Source organism: Lepidothrix coronata, unplaced genomic scaffold, assembly GCF_001604755.1.
Source record: "Lepidothrix coronata isolate B3197 unplaced genomic scaffold, Lepidothrix_coronata-1.0 Scaffold0, whole genome shotgun sequence".
Taxonomy (NCBI): Eukaryota; Metazoa; Chordata; class Aves; order Passeriformes; family Pipridae; genus Lepidothrix; species Lepidothrix coronata.
The window spans coordinates 18,544,705-18,569,739 of record NW_016690180.1 but is presented as its reverse complement, the minus strand read 5'-3'; the positions used below and the strand labels follow the sequence as shown (position 1 = coordinate 18,569,739).

Here is a 25,035-nt window from a genome sequence, read left to right as displayed (position 1 = left end):
TTAACCATGCTTTCTATTATACCTTTGCCATTGTGTGAAATGGTGAGTGCGAACATAGTATAAGTCCCTGAACACACAGTTTTATCACAAAGCCAACTATGGACAACACTGAAAAGCTGAATATGCTGTTCTAGTCCTTTTAAGGTGCCTCAAAGTCACCTCTAAAGACTAAATTACTTAAAATTGGTAAACCCATAAGAATAGGTAGGTCCCACAAAAGCAAGATTTTGCTATACAAGCTTCTGCACCTTCATCGAGTATCTTCCTGCACAGGACCAAATGCTCATCTCATTGCTGCAAACAGGAAGTCTTTGCATGGGATGGGGAGCTGCGGTTACAAGATCAGGCTGGAAAAAACCTAGGAAGCTTGTGATAGAGAAAAAGAATTTTCAAGAACTTTTTTTTTTTTAATCACCACAGCATCACTAGCCCACAAACTATGCTATTTGCAATTGTGCATCTGTGTGCCATCAATCTCTAAGGAAGGGAAAGACTGCTGGGCTGAGCTCTCAATTTATGTTTCTCAGTTGACTCTTATAATCACACTCAGCGTTCTCAAGCTTAGTGCATCTATTCTGATAACAAAATTTGCACACCAGGTGGGTTTATCCAAGTTCCCATGGTCCTAATAGTTTCATATACTTCCTAATAATCTTGAAAATTGTATAGGTAATTGTGTTTCTAAAAAACCACCTTCAGCAAAATTGGGAGAGTTCTTTCCTCTCAACAGGAAAAATATTTTAGTAAAGTAGCTACTGTATGCCTATAAAAATGGTGAGAAAAAAAGCTGTTGAAAAAATCCACCTTTTTTGATGCTATCTTTACATGTGACATTAAACAATGCTAAGGAATTCTGGGGTCCACAGGTGATGAAAAGTGCCAACACAACATGAACACAAAGCAGGATCCACTGACAAGGATCCCTTGGTCCTGCAACACTGCGATCCAGACAAGGCATTAATATTCATATTCTAGACTGCGATTAGAAGGCTGTAGCTCTGTGCAAGGGTGAGCCTAACCCAGCAGAGGTGCAGCGAACTGCTTCACTGCCTTATTGAAATTCAGTCCATCTAATTGATACTGCGGAAGGCAGTAGCATAATGAAACAGAGCAGAGATCATTTCAGTAGTTTTATCAATCTATGCTCTCCTGCTCCTGACCAATGCATAACCCCAGACAGGACTCTTTCCAACTTCAAGCAGACCTAGGAACAATTTAAGTTTCTGTACTGTGGTAACCATTGAGATATTGCTATTAGATCACCATTCAGAAATGTATCAGGACTGAGACTACCTCCATTTTTATAACACCAAAAATGTATTGGTTTTGCTTAAGGTAGCCCAGTTTCTTTCAAAATGATAATTTAAGCAGTACCTTTTCCTCATAACCAGAATAAAATATTTATAACTACTTCACTTATTTGCAAACACATACAGGTAACGCCTGTTAAAAAGCAAAATCACTTAGACTCTGGGTAGTTTTGGTACTGTAAGTAGCCTCCAAAAGGCAACAGATGTGGGGACGGGGGAGGGGGAAGTTGATTTTGTCTTTTTAATATTCAACGTGGGTCTGTTCTCACTGGCTAATTAAATCAGTAGAGTGCAAACAATAAAAGAAAAAAATAAGTGTTGCCTTTCTTCCCTAGAACAACCTCTCTGGTTCATCTGTACTTATTACAAGAATTTATTTATCACCAGACTTTACAATATTCCCTTCCCAAACTGTCGTGAAATAAGATACATATTCCATAGCACCAGTTCCCATCAGAAAGAATATGCTTTTCCTGTGGAAAGATAAAATGTTTTTTCCACTAGTAAGAAAAAACAGACTTGGAATGAGCTTCTTTGATTGACATGGAATTATTGAAGAATCACACTAAAAAAGCAATAGATTTAATAACAATATCAGATGTACAAATCAACCAGCAGAACGCTTCCCTAAAATATATTTGTACTTGCTTGGCAAAGCCAGTAGGTTTGCACGGGTGTGCTGAATTACTTGAGAAGTAACGAAATGTGTTAATAACATTAAACAGTCGTCTTCCGGGAACTTAGAGTATTATGGTATTTTCTAGTCAGATAATTCTTTGTAGTGCATAAATACATGTAATATCAATTAAAACATTTTGATTTATGAAATCAAAATGACAATGGTATATTTAGATTTGGTTTTGAAAGTATTTTAAATACTACTATCTACTTTTAGCCTTTATTTAATTACAATACATAGCACAATAATCACAAAGTGCTACAGATACAGACCAGAACTCCACTGTACAAGAAGAGAGAAGGGGGTCCCAGCCCTAAAAACCTTATAATAAATATAAAGGTGCACATCCTGAAGACAGGGTACTGTATGACCACCAGTAACCACCTAACTTTAAGAGCATAAAGCTCAGCAAAGGATCAAAATACCTGTGTGTGAAATAAGGCAGATTGTATGACCCGAGCCCTGTGCTGCTACTGCTTCCCACACCACCCAATTAAATGCAGGTTTGGGCATGTATGTCTATATATTATGTTTAAGTGACAGCATTATGGCCACACCTAGAGATAAGGGACACAGACCCTAAGTACACAGAATAGAGGGATGCAGACCCCTTATATCGTAAGGCAGTGTATTCAGCAATAAGTTGGTATTTAGCAACAGAAGACAACTATTTCAGCCCAATTGTTCCTAAGTTTTTGAAAGCATCAGAGCCAAAGAAAATGTTAGGGAACATAACACATGAGTTTACAAGCAACTCCTCTCAAATGCTCAGGATCATCATGGAAGAAAACATGGAAATGCTAGTTTGAAGACATAACAAGTGATAATCAAGAGACTAGTGTCTGGTAATGTGAGGTTCTGAGCATTTATAGATCCAGTGTTTCTTCTCAGCTCCACGCACTGTTTGCCTAATTTTAAGTTTACCAGTAACTTCCAGCAAAATATAGTTTTATTGTAATTAATGAATAATCCACAGCTCAAACACTGATCTATTTAACCCCAGATTCAGGGATGTACTGAGTTGCATGCCCAATGCTAACTATATCTTAGTTAAAGCTACTGTACAACTACCATTTAGATACAGCACCAAAAAGTACATTGCACCCTTCAGGCACTTTTTTGATTAGCCAAATTAATGGTTGCAAACAAATAAAATATTTACTCTGTACTGCAGCCAAAACCAGTGTTTCTTTATGTAATCTGAATGATGAGCAAACACCCAAGCACTGCAGATAATAGCAGCAGGTCAGATAGACCAAAATGATGTCCCAACTTATTACACTTTGCAGTAAAATACATACTATAAAGAACCCAAACAGAAATTAACCCATTAGCGCTTAATTTAACTGGAGCTTGAAAACACAGTAAAGTAACCCAGCAAAGACATTTCTGTTGATAGTTGTATGAAGGGACATTTGTCAATATCCATTAACCTCTGGCTTTTACCTGTTAGTTTTCTAAAAGATGCTTGTGTTGCTTCATAAGCCACAAGGTGTCACAGTGGCTCAACTGGTAGGATTCTTGTCAGTCTAGACACGCAGGTTGTGGCTTCAGGTTACATACCAGTGCTAAACACCGCTCTGCCTGTGCTACACTGCGTATTTAGAAGTGCAACCCTTTGGGTGCAACAATCAGTCAAGGTGTAACTTGGTTGCTTCAGGATGTTCTTGATGTGGGTGTTAAACAATCTCACAGCACTGTCAAGGAAGAGAGGTACTTGGTGCACTGGCACCTTGACCAATCTTTTTTCTTTGCTTTATTAACCCTGCCAGTGTTAAGAGGTACTGAAAGGAGCTGAGCTAATAATTCACATCAAATAATAAATTTTATGAATTCCACTGTGTTCTGCCCAGAGTTGCTAGGAATTAATAACAATTTATCCGAATGCATTAATTATTCGAATTTAAGACATTTTTGCTTGTCTTTCATAACAAGCAGCATGATGTAAGCATGCAATATTCTGATAAGACTACACGCTGTAATTGGTCATATATTGTGCATTATTGTTTTGCATCCTTGACTGGATGAGCACAGATGGAGCTAGAGCTTAAAATGCCAGGAAGCTTAGAAAATTTTTACCATTTTTCTAATATAACTGCATGCTAAGCAGCGTTCCATCCCATGAAAAAATTATGCACGTGAATCATATTTACTGACTTGTAATTTTCCCATTGCAACCAGTCATTGTTATTAATTTGCTTTACATTCATACACCAGTCAGTCCTCACCGCAAAGCAATCAGAGATTCTTCTCTAGTGTATTTAATTTCTAAGTATCATGGTTCTATCTGGGAGATTTTGGAAGCACAAAACAGGAAACACAGTCTCTCAGCTTAGCCCATATAAAATAAGCAAATTCTTTCAAGAATGCTTAGCACATTGAAATTTGCATCCTGCAATGTAAGAATAAAACTCCATTGATCAAACATTCACAGAAACACATAAAACCCATAAACATAGCCACAGCAAATTCACTGTTAAACTCAAGTGAAGTGCCACAGAAATTTTGCATGTAGTATTTGTTGCACTCAGGTAATGAATGTTTATCCAGTGTGTTGGCTTTTCATGTCCCATTATTCATGCCAACAGATTCATTAAAATGGGCCTATGCTTTTTAGCATAATCAGCAGCGTGCATAGGTGTGGCCTTCAAAGAGTTATTGCCACAGTTTACAGGCACACTGTTCATAAATGCAAGCAGAACTCCAGTCGGTGCAAAACACCAAGCTTCCCACAAAACATATGGTAATTTTTCCTGTGTAAAATAGATAGATGCACTATATAATGCATAATTTCATCACATTATATCTGAACTTCTAATTGCTTAAAATGATACTTCAAATCACATCAACAACATTATTACCTAATTACCCTAAGGGTTAACTGATACTCCAGTGATTAAGTCTAGGTAGAAGTGACAGAGCTATGGTATTGCTTTCATCCACTACAGCAAAAAGTATGGTTGCAAACACGCATCTAAAATCTGTAATCTGTCAATGTTTTTAACATCTTGGTATGGTGAAGAAGAAAGCTGGAGAAATCCTGGCCAAGTACGAAAAGGAAGGAAGGTCCCTCTTGCAAGATGCTGAACAACAAAAATTATTTTCATTTGCTCTAAAGGAACTATATTATAGCTGTTCTTTTCCTTTCGCATTATTGTGATGTGAAATAGAGTGACATGAAAACATTTTTGGTATTTAAAATGGGTACAAGAATTATGGAAGATGGTGACATTGATCTGAAATGGCAAGTTACTATCAGGATATGGGGGACAGAGTAAAACAGACAGTTGCAGGCCTTTCTCCACTGCCAAATGATCCATCATGACACTTTTGTAAACTGCATGAAAAAAACATAGTATTCTAGGTGCAAGGCGCTTCGTATTCCCTTTTTCCAGCTGTAAAATTCTATCCCAGTTGCAAACCTAGAAGCAAAGCACATGTCATGCCTGCCTTGCACATCACAGCTTGGAGTATGTCTAGTTCATAGACAATGGTTAGGAATGTTGGTGCTGCTGACTGCTTTTCTAAGGGATGAAGTATGCTGAAGGTGCTTCTGTTTAAACAGGAATAAGATTCAACAGTTTCGCTCTATTTACTTTCCTGTTTTCTGAGCATTTTTGTCTCTCCATGTAACTACTGTATTTAAAGATTTAGAATATTTCCTTCTGTATAATGTGGTTGTTAATATCTCAGAAATCTCTTTGTAACCTACTCTAGTACAGATGGCAGCTCTTTGTGTGATAAAATCTCCAGCTAATGGCTGAGGCAAAACTACACAATTGGAACAAAAATCACAATAAGATATATTAAATACTTCAAATGCACAATGTGTTGTAAGTCAAAATTTTCTAAATTTACTACTTTAGAAAATAACATAATAAAACATGTGAAAAAACAAATGTTTGAAAGTCCAAAAGAAAAGTAAAAATAGTCCACTGCACACATGATGTGAGACTGCACCTAATACTCAAACAGGGACAGTTGTTTCTTTCCCAGGTATTTTTGAAGAATAAGCAGAGCGGATCTATGATTCAGTCTATTCTTGAATCTACCTTAACATAGGTTTCCAAATGTGATCACTTTTATATACACATAATGTTTCCTTTGCCCTCTGAATGCAACAGATAAGGTCATCCAACTAGACCGTGCAATTCTTTTGGATGCTCCAGTCTGCAGCTAGCACTTGCCGTAAATGGAACTGCAGTAACTGGTTGGGATCTGGACAGATACTGAATCTGCTCTATGTGAGTAATCTGATGTTAAAATTATACCCAGAGGTTAGATTTCTCCCTTCCCTTTTTAAACCCAGGTACAAACAATGTTTCTGCTCAGCTAACCGGGCTTGGCAAACTTAGAATCAGGGAAGACAAATATCAACAGGTATTGCAGATCATGTGTGACAGATATTACAGCAATGTTCCAAGTTATTAGTTGCTCCAAAGAATGAAAATATCTAACTATTTAGTTTGCAGGTGACCAGACACTAGATTTCAAGTACATTTAGAAATCTACATAAAATTATGGCTTTACTGCATCAGTTTGGAGTTTGCAGCTCTCCTCTGGCCAAGTATCTGAATGTGAATATTGACAACAGAAAGACCTGAGGGAAAAGTTTTACTTTGATACTTATATTTTGACTGTATTTATCAGAGTTATTCATAAAGAAGTACACACAAGTCTCATGCTTCAACCCAAAACAATCTATGAGTCTATGATTCAAGTCTGTATGACAAGGATGGGAACACTCCTTGGCCAGGAGTTTCCACATGGTATGCCTTTTTGACCACAGTGTAGAAACAACAAGGGAGTACCAAGGCAACCTAAGTCTCATGCAGAGAACAACCTGTTCTTGTAAAATTTATGGCCTTTGCAAAGACTCTACACTACCAACACTCTTGAATCCTGAAGAGGTGATGGGCTTAGAAACACACCAAGCCCTACTTCATGTTTAGTTCTGCAAAGGTCTCATTTTTCCAGAGCAGTTGGTTTTTCATTAACCTCTTAAGGCATGAAAGTGCCAGAGTTGTTTCCAGAAGCGTCAACTGTTCCCATACTGAGGTTTAAGATCCACAGGTGGTTCTAGTTGATCCTCTGTTACCTCAGGAGTACAAGTGGACTACTGAGCTTAGATCAGTAACTTACAGGCTTTAGTTTAGTAGGGTATGACTGTCCACCACAATGTGAAAGGAATGGAAACAGTATTCTGATCATAAAACTATTTCCCTCTGAAATTTTCACAGTAACCAAACACAGAAACAACACACGGTGAAAGGAAAGACACAAGCCTAGGGAGAATATTTCAGCCAGGGGTTAGGGGATATTTCTTTCATTTCTATTTCTGTCTAACAAATAAGACCATTAAGACCTGACCCTGCCCTACCACAGCCTTTTTTTGGAGACCAATCATCAGTCACTTTGGGGCAACCTTGTTCCTGCCAGGATCACCTCTCTGAGGCATCAAGTAGCCCAGAAACAACTTTTGGAAAGGAGCACCCAGCAAAACTGAGGATCTACCCTGGCCTGTTTACACAGTACAGTGCAGGAAAGAAGGCTCTCCTTGGGGAGGAAACAACCGAACAAAGTACCAGCATGATTGGAACGTCTGTTTACAGTAGATATGCAACTTCTGGCAAAGAGATACAAAAAAATACCATTTGAATTAAGGAGTCCAGCTAAAAAATATTGCAAGGAGTTTAGCAATCTACCCGTACCCTTTCTTTTTAAACAAAGAAAGAGTATATATCAAAATCAAATTATTTTCCCTTTTATCTGACCTTGCAATCCTACTGCAGGCAAAACTCCAGCTTAAATAAGAACCCAGGACTGGGTCCTTGTTATGATCTCTGTTTTGTTCCTTCTCACTAACCAACAGCTTCTATTTTTGACACTGGATCTGCGTAGTGAATCTTGTTTACATCAGGGAAAGACTAGGTTTAAGGGTTTTTTTAAGTGGATTAATGGTTTAAAGAGTAAAGAATGAAAAAGAGCAAAGGAAGGATTGAAAAGGTTTCTTTATAGAAAATCATCTAGTAAGCATCAGAGTGATTGCAGACAAGACCCATTCTTACACTTTTGCACTGATTCTTTCTCCGTCCTCACCAGTCCCTACCCCCAATAGCTCCCCGCTCCTTATGTGTGCAGTTTCCCTTCTATATTATAAGTTCGGCGGGGGAGGGGGAAGCAAAAGCAGCAAGACATCCCTGATTGTAAACTAAGGATCAGCATGTAAAGGAAGTAGAGTCTTTTTTTTTCTCCCCGGCCTCATAAGAATTGTTAGTTTGTAACAATTTTAATTGAAAACAGCTGCAACTGAAATTTTTTAAGGGATGAAAAAAGTATATCAAATAAAAAACAATCAGTAAAAAGAGCCTTGAATCCATTCTGAAATCAGTGTATGCCTAAAGGCATTCAAGGGTTTTTTTCTTTAAACTGACCTATTAGTTTCAGCAAAGCATGGTTCATAAGTACTCTCAAAATACTTTACTCATGTTCCTAGAATTGCTAAGTATTAGTATATTCGTGGGTGAAAGAGTATTTCCTCAAAAATATTTTGAGACAGAAGTTTATGTGTTTTCCCCTCAACAAAACAAACCCATTGGACAAACTCAGACTTATGTACACAATATAAGAGATCTGTTTGCCATACTAAGTTGCTATGTGAACAAATGTGATGTCATAACATAGATTTTTATGACTAATCTATTAAAAATGTATCAGGAAGAAGAAGATTATTTCATCAGATAGCAATGTGAAGAAGTAAAATAAGCGAATTTCATCAAAGTGCAGAAAATTTGTTTTGCTTTGATTTGCTTTAAATATTTGGTTGCATATGAATGTCTATGTAAGCTTCCAGTTCATTTAGTAGCTTTTAAATAACCATAACATCCTCCTTTATTTTCCTTTTCATTTTCTTTACATTTTCTTCCATTATGAAATCTCTACTTTGTTAAATTCACTATATAGTTTCATAGGAGTTTAATATCATTTGATTAAGCTGGTTGTCTTTAAAACAAATATGCTACTAATCAAGCTCTCCAGTCACCCTTAAAACATTTTTCTGTTAGCCAGAGGGAAAACTGTGTTTTGCATATAGTGGTGATGTAAAGCGTAATCTCTTGTAGTTACAGAGGAAGATACAGGTGAATTTAATATATTGTGATGCACAAAAGTTCTAACAATACAGGGGACTAAATAAACAAGTGAAAGGCTTGATACATTTCTTTGATTACTGAAAATAAAGCAACGCCTCAAACTTTAAACTGTCAGCGGCTCTAAGTGATCTCTCCATGGCACACTGTAATGTTACTGAATAATTATATACAAGATATAATCACCTTTTGTTTTCTTTTAAGTGTGAGCATTTTCAAATGATTAAAAATTCGAACAGAAAAGGATTTACAACATCAAAGAGGAAAAGAGATGCCTTTTTAAACATCAAGTTTTATGAAAAACAGAGAAAACATTTACGCTAATTTACCTATGTTGTGTATTGCTACCTAGAACTTCAGAAACTGCTGATTATGCTACAACAGGATTGCTTTCTTGAAATGGTAAACCAACACAGACATAAAAATATTAAGATAAACTGAGTTTGAGTGAATGGTGATGAAATCCTTAAAACCACACACAGAGCAAGGAAACAGCTGCATTTTGGTTAACCAGAAAGTTAATCAACTATGAGAGAAGTAAGCAAGATTTATCTTTATATCTGCCAGAGATTATTAAGCATTTAAATATTAATTTTTTTTTCTTTAAATCAGGATTGTTGATGCATTACAAAATGGCACTAGATGCTCCCAAAGTATTATTAAGAAAGCATGTATTGATTTAGAAAAAAGTATTACCACATTAGATTTCTTTGAAGAACTTTTAAGGAAGGTAAGGTGTTCCTGTACACTATTTAGTAACTCAGACTCCCTAATTTACTTTAGATCACATAAGAATTAGCTAGATGGTGGAGTTTTGCCAGTACTTACATCATAAAACCACCCCCTGCCTGGGTGTGATTGGAATTCTTTGCCTAAGACTGACCCTGAATTTAAAAAGGCAGTTGTAGGTTCTGCCTGAGGAGCTCATAAAGTTATAAGAAGTTTGGAGAGCAAAAGTTTGCACATCTAGCACAGGCTAAAGCTGCTAATTCTTTACTTTGATGACTTCCATTTCTTCCTAAAGAAAACAAGAACAACAAAGATAGTTATGCTGCATCTAAATGACCTTTCTTTATCACTCTGTACTTCGTCTGTTTAATACACTGAGCACATCCTTCACACTTGCTGTTATTCCCTTCCACCCAATGCTGAAAGAAACCAGAGTGGAAGCAGTGGATTTCTCAGGAAGGGTCCCCAAGCATAGAGTTGTTTTGAGGACACTTCTACAACACCCAACATACAATCGACCCTGCTGCTGGGAGAGCAGGAGAAGAAATGGCATTTACTGGTGTGTTCCCCAACGGTGCTTCTATGAGCCCATTGCTTTTTTGGAATCATTTCTCACCTACCTGCAAGCTCAGGAGAGTTGCTACAGGAATTCACTACAAAGGCTAGCAGATGGAGGGGAGAAAAGAGATAGACATGACATACAGATATTCCTTCCACAGCCTCTCCATCCATTCTCTGTACAACATTATTAAATTATGTATTTTTTGCTCTGCCTTGGAACTTCCAGCACTGCAAGGGACAGTAGAGAATCTGACTCTAAAGGATTATTAAGAACGTTTTTATTTTGTAGGAAACCAGGAAAATCCCAAAGGCTTTCCACGGATATATTTGGGATAACAGCTGTAGTTTCCCATTTTTTAATGCATCTCCACTTGGCACTGGCTCTCTGCACAAGTTGGGTCCACGTGGAATCTGCCCGCTTGCTACCCCCAGTCTTTTGGAGAGTTTCTTTGTTATTCCATTCCCCTTAAGCTGCTTTGCCTGTGCTCACCTACCCCCTGGGGCTCACAGAGCACAAGCAGCCTCCTTCAGAGACCAGTGCCTACATTATTCCAAAGACTTCCTGAAGAGAAACGTTCATGCAGTGAGCCTGTATCACCCACAGCACAAGCACATTCCTTCCATGACATACAGGGCTCTGGATTCAAAAAATTTAGAGCTGGTTATACATGCTCCAGAAGCCTTCAGTTACCAATCCCAAAAATTACTGGAACTGTATAAAATTAACATGAAACTTCCACTCCAGACCTGTCCTAGAAGCCAGCATGAGTCCTTACAGACTGTCCACACCTAGTCACTCTAAGTGTCCCAGGAAACTAGTTCAATAATTTTTTTTTTTTTATTAAGGAGACGTTTTAATTGGAGGATGAATGAGATGAACTGAAGTTAGCTAGAAAACACATTTCAATGAATAACAATGCTTACAGCACAGAGCTCAGAAATTAAAAAAAAAAAAAAAAGAGAACCGGAATGTAAACACTGAACAATCACACAGCAAAAAAATTTTTACTCTGAGCAACTAAAAGAAATGCTGGAGCATAAGGCCTTCATTGGCTAAACATCGTCTGTCAAAGTAAAATGCTGCTGAAACCTATGGCAGTCCTAGCAAGGAAGAGTAAGTTTCTGCTTTTTGCCCACAAAGGTCCGTGTGAACGTGTGCAGCAAAAACTGCAATTAAATGTCCTAAAGTCTAACTCAGCACACCTCAGCAACGAAGGAGGGGGAAGTTGTTTCACAAGTCCCTCAAAAACTTTTTCTAGTGTAATATTTGTAAAAGAGCTGCAATCAGAGACTGGTCAATTATTAAAAGTACCACTAAAATAACATGTAAAAAGGCTAAATTAGCACTGACAGCTTTTAGAGCAGCTTGTATATAAAACCCCAAAGAAATCACTCAATGATACATATTTGCTGTTTTCCCTTGAAAAAGTCTAGAAATTATTACATGAATATGTACAGGAATGCAAGGAACAGAATTGCAAGACAGTGACAAATGAACAGTATAAACAAACCCCCACAAACCCCCTCTTTCTATTTAAATGGCAGTGACCCTCCGCAACCAACAACTTGGGGCAAAATTGACAAACAGCTGCCGTGATTTTGGGAGCAAGGAGCCGCTAGGAGTTTTTAGCCAGCACGAAGTGTATTACCAATTACTCCCCAGCAATGTTTTAAGTCTGGCAGAGGTAACCGCTGGAAAAGCAGTTACCCCGTGGTGGTACCCAATCAGAAAGCAGGTCACATCTCGTTAGCTGTATCATATACATTAAACGTCACAGATTCTTCATGGCTAAGCTGACAATTCAGGCATGTGTGTTCTATTTTATTATAACCTCGTGTTATCTTAAAGAATCACAATACAACAAACAGATCAACACGAGATCCTTTACCATGCTTCATGGCACGAATCTGGCAGATATTTGCCGTTATATAAAGCCGTTCACTATAACAGATTAATACTTTTTAAAAGTCTTTTCAGGGCACTACTAATACACTACTATGAAAAATCGCAGCAGAAAGAATGTTTGCTGCACAAACACAGACACATGGACAGAAATCCAGCCTGATTCAGCCACACACTTTTTACTTCAGCAGAATTTAAAAGTGTGCTTTATTTAACCATGTAAATAACAAGACATAGCCTCCACTATTTTTTTTCTTTAAGTGACAGAAGTATTTCCCCCTCCCATTCAGTATATTCTTTGTGGTGGCTGATCTGGATTTTGAAGCCTGGGTGTATAAACCACTAGCACATCATAGAAAGCATAACCAACAGTGAATATAGTTTACATTATTGGATACTTTTGACAGCTATGTGATAAAGTAGAGAACCGACCATCTCTCTTGCTAAAAGAAACAGCATTCTAAATGTAAACACAAATTTCTCTTGCCGGTTGTCCCGAACATGTGTTCTTTAAGAGCACCCTAGGAATAAGTTTTTAAAACTCTGCTCCTGTTTTCAGTTATCATTAATTTTTAATTTTAATGAGTTTACAAAACAAAACCAGACAAATGTTTGTCTCTCCCCCTAAACCTGCAACAGTTCAGAAATAATTTTGTGCAAAATCTGAAGCAATACCTTGCAATATTATAGCTGCAAATGCCAGCAGGACAGATCCTGAGCAAACAACACACTAAGGCAAAGAAATTTCCTGAGACCACCGTTACAATCAACCCTGAAGTGCTGTACTGTAATTTCACGATTTCAGCCTAAGCTGGTATCTCCTCAAAGAGTTGCTCTGCGTGGAAACATAATGAGGGATTACCCAATTAAACTACTAAATTAATTAGGGTTCATGCCTGCATATACTGCACTGTCTAGTGGGACGCTTCAGCTGGAATTCGGGCTGAAACCTACCACGGTCCATGCACAGGAAAACAAGGCTGGGGGACTTACCTCCGTCCGCGACTGCAGCCTCTTGTTCATTTCATATATTCGGTACTCTGGTTGCACCATGTATGGTGTGTGTCTCCTATAAAATGGGCCAAAAGGAGAAGAATAGAAAGGGTCATGTGGTGTGCTGGACATCTTGCCTGCTTGCAGAGATTCAAGCTACACAGAGTATCATCAACATCCATACAGAGCACATGGGCTGTGTGTTCTTCACAGTACAAAGTAGCGGCGCGCACACACACACACACATCCAGGCTGCACGCACTGGCTGGGGACTGCTGTGGGAGCCCGCTCCGGCGGAGACGGGCGGGGGGGGGCGGGGGGGGAGCGGGAGCGCACAGGCTCCAGACAGGGAGAGGGAGGCTGGATAGCTTCAGGCACCGCCGCTCGGTTTTAAAGCAGCAGTTTCTGGAGGGGTCATTTCCTGTCCGCGCCGCCGACTAGTTCAGAAACACCATTCCCCCCGCGGCGGGCAGAGGTGCGGGGCTGGGGCGGGCTGGGGCTCGCCGTGCCCCCGTAGCCCCCCCTCTCCCCCGTAGCCGGCAGCGGGCTCCTTAGCATATAGGTGGTTTAAAAGCTGCCTGAGCCAATCACCCCGCGCCGGGAGCACGCTCGGGTAATGTCAGAAATGTGATTACTACAAAATACATAAACACAGGCCACGGCCATCCCGCCGCGGGCAGCCGGCGCTCCACCCGCGCCCGACGGCTCCCGCAGCGCCTGCTCTGCCCGCCCGGGGCGGCCGCGCCGCGATACGGGGGCTGCGGCTGCGGGGTGGGGGGGCTGCACCTCGGGGGCACGGCGGGATGGCCGAGGAGCCTGCACAAAGACATAACCCCGCACGCCACACTTCACACAATGGAGAGCACTTAGATGCCAGCCGCAGAAACCTCCCGGAAAATGGGAAAGCACAAAGGGGCGGGTGGGAGAGCGGGACACCCGGAGGACTGCCAGCAGTCCCCTTCTGCGGGGGTCAGGAGTGCACAAATGGGTCATTTAAGCGGCTGTCCGGCTTAAAGGCGGTGGCAGCTAGGTGGGAGACTGGCCCCTGTTTTCAGGATCATTGTTGGGCATAAATCCAGCAGTGGTTAGAGAGCTTTGCCAATGAAGGATATCTTAACATTGGGGAGGGGGGGTCCCGAGGGAGGAGAGGAGGGTAAGGGGAGTGGATCCCCCTTTGGAGGTGAGGGATGAACTTTATCTGTTGAATCATACTTGCAGGAAAGTGCTGGGAGCGGATACCACGTGAAAGAAAAGTCCTCAAAATATAGAATAAACAAAAGGGTCTCATCTGCTCCATGGGAAAGTGCAAGGTTTAGGAGGGGAGCCTTCAAATTACCTGTACGAAAAAGCCCTTGAAGCACAGACTGTGTCCTCATACACAGCTGTAAAGTATCAGGCATTATTTACAGTACTGAATAAATGTAAAAACAACAATAAACAGTGCTGAATTAATCTCTCATGTAAATTCATTCAAGCAAATGGAACCACTCTAGGAACAGATTTAGTTAACTAATATGATTAAGAGAATAACAATCAGCTGCAGCCACAACGGTTCTCAGTCAGGGTGCTCCGCATGAACGCTGCAGGATCACCCATTTCACAGATGGGGAAATCAAGGCATGCGCCATTACTTTTTCTAAATTTTTCTAATAATCTCAAAAAATATTTGATCATGATATGGCTTTACCCACTTTACCCACTGCCAAAAATGTAATTCAAATCTGACTGAATGCAGGAATGTCGTAAGACATATTTGAAAAATCCCAGTTTTCGCTGGTATTTGGCTATCTGGAAAATCTGACCTCTCTTTTCAGAATAAAATACAGAAGTTCACAGGTTATATTCTACTGACCACTGATCTGGATCACAGTTTATCTTTACTGTACCAGTAGCTGTTTAGCAAAACTATTTCTGTATGCTCTTATGGAATAACAGTTTCCATAAGAAGTGACGTATTGAGCTGCTTTTACAGACTTCCCACAGCTTCTGTCACTAAACACAGAGACAACAGATAATACATGGGGAATTTCACTTCTCTCTTTAAGTGCAGCCCAGCTAGGTAGCAATACTACACTGCCACTCGGTTACCATTACTGGAGGTGCTGAGTTTAATAAATAACTCGTGCAATGTTTGGCTCAGTAGTTCTGCGGTGACTGTGACAGTGCTCTGCCAGGGTTCACTGGCTCTATAAGAAGCCTGTATCATGGCTACACACCTAGGAGAAGACTTCCCTGTGTGTACCTTGTACTATAACAGATCCCAGCAGATACCTTAAAGCCTAAGGCCAGAAAAATTACAGTTACAGCATTAACATACACAAGTTTTATAACCGAAGTACCATCTTCTTAAATAAATGTCAAAAAACCCCAACCAAGAATCCACCAAGTTATGGATTTTACTTTCTTTTCAAAGCAAATCCAAACCAAAACATATTTGCCCAAGAAGAGACACATTTTTTGAATTAAAATGGTAGAATTTTGCATAGCTTGAAAAGTGTTTCTGTTTTAAGGACTTTTAGATTAAGCTAAAATTCACTGCTTCAAGAAGTTAAACATGGTCATTATATTAACATTTTTTATTTTGGCTGCTGGTGGAGGGAAAGGAAGAAGTTCCTTTAAATTAAAAAAAAAAAAAGGGACAAACTTGGAGTAATGAAAGTGAATGAGGAGGAATGAGCAGTAGGATTTGCTTTCATGATTGAGAACTGCAGATACTCCCCTCAACCCCCATATAAGAGCTTCTGTGTACAGGTCTAGCACAAAGCAAAAATATGCAGTGATATTTTAATAATTCCCATTGATTAACTGGCAAATTATCCAACACCTACAGCCCACCAGCAAGAACCAAGTCCCAGGGTAGGAGCCTGCTAATTACAGGCTCTGGCAGCTCTTCCAGTTGCCTGTTGTCATCTAGACTGGTGTGATGCTCAGAACAGTAAAACAGAAGGCAGAATCAAAGGAACATAAAGTTACAGGGATCCTGACAGTGTGTCAGCTCGATCCCCACTTGGATCTGCCACCTATAAAGTTTTGTGTGTGCTGTGGGGGTGTGGGTTAGGGGGCATGTAGCCAGCCCCATTGCCTGGGCTGCTCCAAACCACCATACGGCTGTCATCAAGCTGCTACCCAAAGTGGCTCAGGTGTCGAAACCAAATATCTGGCCCAAGATTTAGTACAGTCAATAAATTCCTTAATCTGGGAAATGAGTTAAGTGTGAGCAGAGGAAAAAAGAGGTGGAGGAAAAAAGAAGAAGAGACTAGCCTTCCCAAATCTGACAATGCATCTATTCCTGTGCTTGCACGTATGTGTGGCTACCAAGAGATGAGGAAACAGTATCTGCAGAGTTGCATTTACATGGGTGTGTGCACATGCAAATACTGCTGCACCTCAAAGCAGTGAACCTTACCCCAGCACTCAGAGGCCAGAAGGGAAGGATTGTGATGCCTCCTCACTTAACTAAGTCCCCAAACCTGCAAACTGCGTTGGCTCACCCCAACCCCGCCTGAGTGCTGCACACAGACGTGAAAGGAGACATCAGAACAGAGAGGGACCGGGACACAAGCTCGTGATTCCCAACTAAGGAAAATGAGCTAGGCAGAAGTGTGCCATCAGAGCTCACCAGCAGAGACAGAGCTATGTTTCGTGTCTCTCTGGCCGGGTACTAAGCCCTCGCACCCCAAAGAAGGGATGGGATGATCTGGCTGCTATCTGGGTGCCGGATTGCCCTCTCCTGGGCAGAAACAGATCACACAGAAGTCAAGGACTCTTTCTCTACCAGTTCTGGAGGACAACTTCCCTTCATCTCAGAGGGAAGCATGGGCTTGGAGCAGAAGGGTGCAGTTCTTTTTCTCTGTGCCCACCTGTGTGACACTTGTAATGCCCCGAGTTAAACTACAATAGAAGGACCCAAACCAACAGCAGAAACTTCTTCCAGGACAAAAGCAGGGAGCTAGAAGGGATGAACCAAAGTGGTTTGTTCATCTGTCCATGCTGGAGCCCCTGGCTCATGGGGTCCTGTACAACTTGAGCTGCGAGGGCACCCACGTTGCCACTCCGTGCCCCTGAGCAGCACAGACAGCCCTGTAACACAGCACTGCCAAAAGCACCACATGCAACCAAGGCACAGTCTTTGCTTTGCCAAGCTGACAATCAAAGCAGCTCTGAAGGCTGCACTATTTTTAATAACCACTTAGTAATAATAATAATGCAGAAAAGGGATACAGCTGTAAATATGTGTAATTTCTGTATTTATCCCTGGTATGCATTGACTGTTCAGTCTCTGTCAATAATCAGGTTTACAAGGATACATTTAAGGTGGTTTGTAGCTGTTGAAATGCAGAAAAAGAGAGACTGATCATAGTTAAAGATGCATCACATACGAAGAGCTAAAAACTAGAGATACTTGAAATTAGGTTTCTGGAGAATACTCAAGTAAACATGATTTTTATTTTTTTTTAAATAGCAAAACTACCTTTTCAAGCTGTCCTTTGTTTATACAAAAGCCAGATAGTATTGGAGACTTTTGATGAAGTGACCTTAGATAAAAGAACAAAACTGTTTTCCTGTGGATACTCATGAGTGACTAAATGAAATGTGCTTATCAAAAGCTGGGGTGCACAATGAAGAACCACCAGCAATACCCCACCATCTGTAATATATACTCAATTACAGAGCTCAAGCACAAGATTTTGACAGGTTTCAGGTTGCTTCCATTAATTTCTATAGCTATAGAATAGAGTGTACCAGATGCTTGCAATTTATAAGAAATCTAGAAGCTGTAATTTGTTTGCATTAAATATTAATATATTGAAATAAAAAACATATTCCGGAAAACATTGTCCTTTCATAGATAATTTGTGGACAGGAAACCAAATAAATCTGTTCAATCCATTGTTAAAGTATTTACTGAGCTCGATGTACACTTCCAGGCTTTTTCCATGTAGATTACTTTTTTTTTTTTTTTGGCCGTGATAATTGTCCTTTTCTGTAGTAATAAATGATTTGATTATTTTTATCAGAAGGATTTATAAAATTCATAAGTGGGGCCCACCAAAACTACTGTGTTTCAGAGTTTATAGTGCAGCAAGAAGTGTTCACATCTTTTAAATGCTTCAGGCTTTTTGCAAACACAAACCTACCTTGCATAAATTACGTATAATGATAATTCAATACATATGAAAATTCTAAGAATTTTCTTCCCCTATTTAATTCTAGTAAATTAGAGTTACAGCTCCAGCACTCACCAATGATGCTAGAAGTACCTCTGAATTGATGAAAACACAAAAGGGATTTTAAATATTTTTTATTCTGCAGATATGCAACATCTTTGTCCTCAGTTAAAATGGATATTAAATTTTGTCTGAAAACTTTATGAATGTCAAGTGTAGTCTTTGAGAAACCTGCCCATGTCTGACCAAGCAGTGTGTCTGCTTTACCCATCCAGTACCTACACAGCACCTGCAGGAGACAGAGCAGGGGGAATAAGCATAAAACAAACTCGAAGCTGTGAAAATCATATCTTGATGTTACATTGATTGGCCTTCTAAACTCACCAAGATATAGCAGAAAAACTAACTTATCTCTCTTCAATTAAGCTGTGGTAAGCCAGGGCTCTGTGTGTTTTAGTATCCTCCCTTTGTGTCAATGCAGAGGGGATACTGGTCTGTAGGAGTTCTCAGCTGCAGTGTGGCTCCTCAGCTCACAAGAGACACTTAAAGCACTAGAGACTTCATTTTACTCCTACTGTGCTGTCAGTGTGGTACCCTGTGTGGACAGTACACTTGGGCAGCCTCTACCTACGCTGCATCACACCTGGGTACTGTAACTACAAAGTACATCGTGACTGCTGTCAGGGGAAATAGCTCCATGAGGTGCTGGGAGGAAGAGGATCAGGTCTCAAGTGTGACATATTCAGTCCTTGACCTCTACAGGAGCTTCCCTGGGCTGCAATAACTTCAGGATACCAAGGGACATCTGCCCTTTGGAAGAATTGGATCATCTTCCAGACTAGCAAAACACCAAAGAGATTTTATATACCTTGGTTTTGCTGAATCTCCAAGGACACCATGAAGGCTACTCTCCAGAATCCAGCAGCTTCAAGAACATTTCTGTCTTGTTTTGTTCCCTCTCCCACTTCTTTCTGGGTTCATTTTTCCCATTTTCCTTCATATTACGCATAACTGCCTATAGTCCCTTTTGGAGTGAAGTTCCTTTTCCAGGAATTGTTTCTAGGTATCTGCCTTGGTAGCTTCTCACCCTACATATTGTGTTTCCCTGCCCCCACCCCCTGCATGTGGATACATGCTGCTGAAGTTTGGGGTGGATTATCACTGGAGGCTGATGCTGGGAAGTGCTATTTGAAGCACTTGATTCTTCATTCAAAGTGCTCAACAGGTTTTACTGAGTGTGTTTTCCCTGAAGAAAGTATGAAGAGGTGATGCTGAGGATGGTGAACCCAGAGCAGTGAAGCAGGAGAATGATAGTGATGAAATTCCTGTAATTTGCCTTTTGCAGACATCTCACAGTGGCTGAGGAGGAAAACAGCCTTCAGCAGCAGAGGAGACAGTGCTGTGGTTTATAGCATTGGCAGACAGCCAAAAAAAAATCTCCAAAGTGGTGGGGGAGGCTATAGGAACAGACTATGGTCTGGGAGACTGACCCTCCAGCAAAAAATCAGACAGGCCAGCAGAGAGGTAAGGACCTGAAGAGTCTGAGCCCCTTTCTGATATGCTAGTTTCCCTTACAGACAAGCTAAATATGAATTCCATGTAGGTGAAAGAGTCATTCAGCTTTAATGTATTATGCGATGTGTTATTCCAAATTTCTTTAGTCTATCTCAGTCCAAAGCAGGAATTATTATAACTACCCCTCAATACAGTAAGAAATAAGAAACACTAGACTTCAATACAGTCTTTAAGCAACCCTACCTCCCTAATCTGCCCTAACAAATATATGGCAGTATATCCTGCCTGTGACAGATCACAAACTGGGCCTTAAAAGGGAACAGATATGTAAATATGAAAGAAACAATCATTTTGGCTAGCAATTCACACAAAATGTTTATTTTGGCTAGCTTTTCCATATAGGAAAACTTAGTATTCCTTCTACATAACCAACCCCACCCTACTGATTTACCTGTTACACACCTCACCCACTGCTCAACTTTCAGCATATTTCAGTTAGTTGAAAGATTACTTTTTAAAGGACTCAACTGGGAGCACTCAGCTTTGGAGGCATTTCGGTTGAGTGCTAATTAGCAACTAGCTGACTGTCAACTTTTCTTCTTCGAAGAGAGTGAAGGGTTGGTGATTCCCTTCTGAATTACCTGGCAATCAAATACATGTTGAAATTTATTCATTAACTTATAATAATCATCCCTAGCACTTCTTTGGCAATTTTCATCTTCAAAGCACTTTATAAACATTCATATAGACACAATGGTGATTAGCACTATGACAAAACTGTGCAACTTCCTGCATACGGGTCTCTCTCCCTATTTTACTGGTGGGGAAGGTAAGAGAAGAATGAATGACTGAGAAAGTCAATGGCAGAAATGTAGTTTTACCTCAGGAAATTACGACTTATGGATCTATATTTGGATCTTGCACAGCACAGATGTACATACTAAGCAGAACAAGTCATGGACAGCCAGGAAAACTGGTGTGAAAGGGAATGATGCATGGAGAAATTCTGTGCCTGGTACCAAGGTGGGATTAATTTGAGAGCAATTTAGATTGTAATTGTGCCTTTACCATATAACTGGATGAAGGTTGCACCAAAGCCTAGACTGCATTCACCTTGTTATTTTGAACCAAGGGTTATACCTTACCACAAAACATACAGTGCCACTCAGTTTTATTTATTCAGTTATTTTATCACAAAGTCCCACCAAATTATGTAAAGAAATGTATGTTGGAAAATGTTATTTCCTACATAGATTTTTTTTTTTTTAGTCTTCTGTTTCATGTTTCTAATTCATTCTCCATTTTTTATAAAGATTTGATCTTAAGTGTTTTGATTGTAATTTGATCTTAAACCTTTGCACTTGCAAAACACAAGCCAGAACTTGCCAGGAAATGAAAGCATTCAGAATATGATCCACTGCGATTCTGGATATCACTGTTGTAGACTGTATGCTCAATACATGAAAAATGCAATCAATTACCTGTATGCATATTTTGTAGACACAATATGTTTTTTAGTTTGGCCTTTAAAATTTAAGTACATGTTATCATTCTAAATTTTGTAATTTGAAATGTTACCATGCTCTGCAGTGCTTGAATTTTGTCAAGGCCTTGTATGGCTGCATAAATGTGACTGAAATAACCAGGAGTTTTGTTTGGAAAAATCTGATTATGCTGCAAGAGCAAAATGTTCCAGCTCATGAGGGCAAAAGACTGGCTGTGCCTCTCTTTTTAGTGAATAATGACTTTGCACCAAAAAATAGAGACTAAGCAAAATATATACTGAATAAATCTTTATCTATTCTGTATCATAGATTCTGTTCCTTCTACATCTTATACCTTCCAAGTATGCTACTCAGTAACCTACATCCAAACAGTGACCAAAAAAGTGACCATGTATGTAATTCAGTATTTAAAACACATTAGACTCATCTTAAACAAGTCTGATGTGCACATATTGCAGAGAGCATGGAAAGATTCTGACATCTCTGGAGAAGCAAGCAGATCTGAGCTCCCTCTGACTTGAAACTTGGCCCACATCAGGATCTGCTCTCTCTCATGGAGACAGGACACCACCAACCAGCTGCTCAATGGCAGCAGCTGCATCTCCCAGCTTCCACTTTCATAGCTAGCTTTGATTTCTGATTCTAAGAGTGCATTCTGCTCCCTGCTGTCTGCTGTCTTTCCAGCATCATCCCATTGCATGGATTCTGCAGCCACGCCTGCCCATTTTTACTGGTGCATTAACAACCTGCAATTTTAACAATAGTGCAATGTTTTGTGCATGAAGAACGACAGCTTGTGGAATTCTAGTACATTTGTCCCTATCTCTTCGCTTGTGAAGTTTGAAGTTTGAAGTTTATTGATTAGTAAGCTTTGTTTCTAATTAGACAAACAGCAAAAACCTCCAGCATACTTTATTTCTTCCTGACACCGTACCCAGAGAACTGGCACAACACTCTGTCTGTAGCAAGCCTTCTGTGCAATTGTCGTAATAAATATTGCCTTGATTTCAACATCTGGTTCACGTTAAATAAAACTACAGATGTGAATCCAATAAAGATAGAAATTTTGGAGGGAAGTTAAAAGGCTTTAAATTAACCAGCAAGATATTTATGTTAATTTGCAAAAGAAAAAAAGCAAGTACAATTTCCACAGGACCTGTGTGTCTTAGCTGGAAAAGGTAGCAAAACAATGCCCATTATTTTAAAACCATCTCATCCTTAGTGTGATATGAATTCTGGGCTGCATTCAGGCATTACAATTCTAAGTGACAACATTCTAGGTTTTTGCATTTTTAAAACTGAAATCTTAAGATTTGAGAGGAAGTATAAACATAAGTGTGTGAGAAGGGACATTTAGTCAGCTAAAGAATTATGAACATAATAAGGACAATTACGGGGCTATTTTACATTAACAGCACGAGCACTGAAAATTTTTTTAAGTCTTCATACAACATTTGTATTTCATGTATATACATACATTATAATTGCCCCCTAGTTCGTAATATGTGTTATGTAGAGATCAAAACAAAGGGTGAGTTTAGATTCCTGCAGTTGTCTACTCTGAAATATGCCATTAAAAAAAAAACCCAACCAAACCTTTAAATCATTTCACATATTGATGTACTGAGTTTAGATTTTCAGAACTTCTTTGCATTATGGGCCTGACCAAAGTGTTGACAGACATATCTAAGCTCACTTAGGGTTTTCTAGTGAAGTAATAAAAAAGCACAGTGGAAGGGGAGTGTCAGGATAAGTACATGACCAGTATGTGTAGTCAAGTTCTCCCAACACAGGATTAGAACCTCAATGGAAGGCTCACCCAAGGGATCCTGAAAGGCACCTGTCCTGAAGTGTAGACATCATACATTGGTTAATACTCATAAAGTGATGGACCACAGTTAGTGACAGGCTATTTCACAAAGGCTGGAAAGTATAGTTCACTTCAGCCAAGAGCATAGACACAAAAATCCTAATGAAGCTTCCTCTTCACTATCATCCTGCCCTTCGGTTACCATTTTTCCAATCCGAACTCACCTTTTCCTTTTCCATCTATTCTGTTTGATCCCCAATTTTCATTTCCCCCTAATAGCCCATTACTTACATCTTATCCTGAACCAGAATACTTCTATCTTCCCTTCAATTTCAGATATTTCTGAAACACCTACTAACTCTTCCGCTGCCACTGTTTTTAGACCTCTCCTCCTACCCAACATCTATTCTGTTTCAACACTATTCCTCCATCCCTCACCAACATTTACTCATCTTTCTTCATCCCCTTGACAGTTCTCAGCACTTCTGGCAAGATGCTGGGGGAAGCTGCAGCACACAAACCTTGTTTGGTCACAGCAGCCCAGTGATGTATTGTGCGTCATCAGTCCCACAGAAACCCTGAAGGACATAAATATGGTAATGGCAGCCAGCCCAGAAGAAGCTATCAGATCTGCTGATATTGTGCCAGGGTTTTGTGGGAGATCAGGAAAAGTGAGGGGAGTACCTAGGAAATCAAAGAGATAAGAAACTTGGAATTATATGGAAATCAGTAGAAATGGAAAAAGAGTTGGCTTTTTTGGTTTTGTTTATGTTTTTGAAAAGGCAGTGACTTAGGACAGAGTATTATTTTATAGGAAAGCAAAGTGGTGCAGGTTAAAGTTTGATATCGTGTTCACTGTCAATGTGAAGATATACTGAAAGTTTACTCTACTGCTATTGAGATCAATCATCTGCATTCAGGTCACAGTTCCTTGAAATATGTATTCCAGACTTGGATATTGTCAGAGGAAAGAGAGGAAGCAATGGTGTTCATGACATGATCTACATGGCTTGTAGTCCTACCCATTTAACCCAGAGTTATGTGCATTTGGGGGTTTGACCAACTCCTGCTTTACTGTTAAGCCAAGTAGTAGGTTACAGACTTCTATTTCTCATGAATACAAAAGCCTGGTGATTTTTAGGGGAAAATAAAAGGCTGATATGCCCTCTCTTGTATATTGTTCCTACATGAAAATTGATCTTAGTTTAGGTCCCTTTAAAAATGCTTGGTGGATGTCCTGGATTTTTATTTTGTTTTTACTCTTACCATAACTTCATCTTAAATCAAGGATTGAAGATCTTACATTCAAAAAGACACACATGGAGACAGCTCAGATGAGTTTCAGACAAACATCTGAAGTTTTGAATAGTGATTTGAGTTTAAAATCCTGCCTTTACAGATTTCCTATTCTTGATGAAAACTGGACAAAGAAAAACCAAAATAAAATGGGAACACTTATGTCAAGTAATTAAAACCACATGAGATTGCATAGTTAAAAATATGTGGCATCAGAAAGTTTTCTGTTGACTGTTGCAAGTCATCAGTTACTTCTGATTCCAGGTACACATGTCTCAGCTGTCCTAAAACCACTTCAAGGTGCAGGTTTCTAAAGGATGTTTTTTATGGCTAGGCTGCAAGGTGCTGCTTCAGCCACAGAAGATCAAATGCTGGGTATTTCCAAAGTGGGAGAAGACAGGCCGCAATGCAGTTTTAC

The 25,035-nt window shown here is 39.7% G+C and overlaps 1 protein-coding gene across 9 annotated transcripts in view; it reads right to left on the bottom strand.

Moving 5' to 3' along the window:
- The window catches only part of LDB2 (LIM domain binding 2), a 220,766-nt gene extending 207,148 nt beyond the window's left edge, over positions 1-13,618 (bottom strand). For 8 of the 9 annotated variants that reach the window (XM_017805016.1, XM_017804973.1, XM_017805041.1 and 5 more), the window contains exon 1: positions 13,324-13,618. In XM_017805016.1, the coding sequence (XP_017660505.1) occupies positions 13,324-13,455 (132 nt within the window). In that variant the 5' untranslated portion in view covers positions 13,456-13,618. The remainder of the gene's footprint in view (positions 1-13,323) is intronic. The other variant, XM_017805008.1, reaches the window with a different exon arrangement.
- Between the last annotated feature and the right edge of the window lie 11,417 nt (positions 13,619-25,035).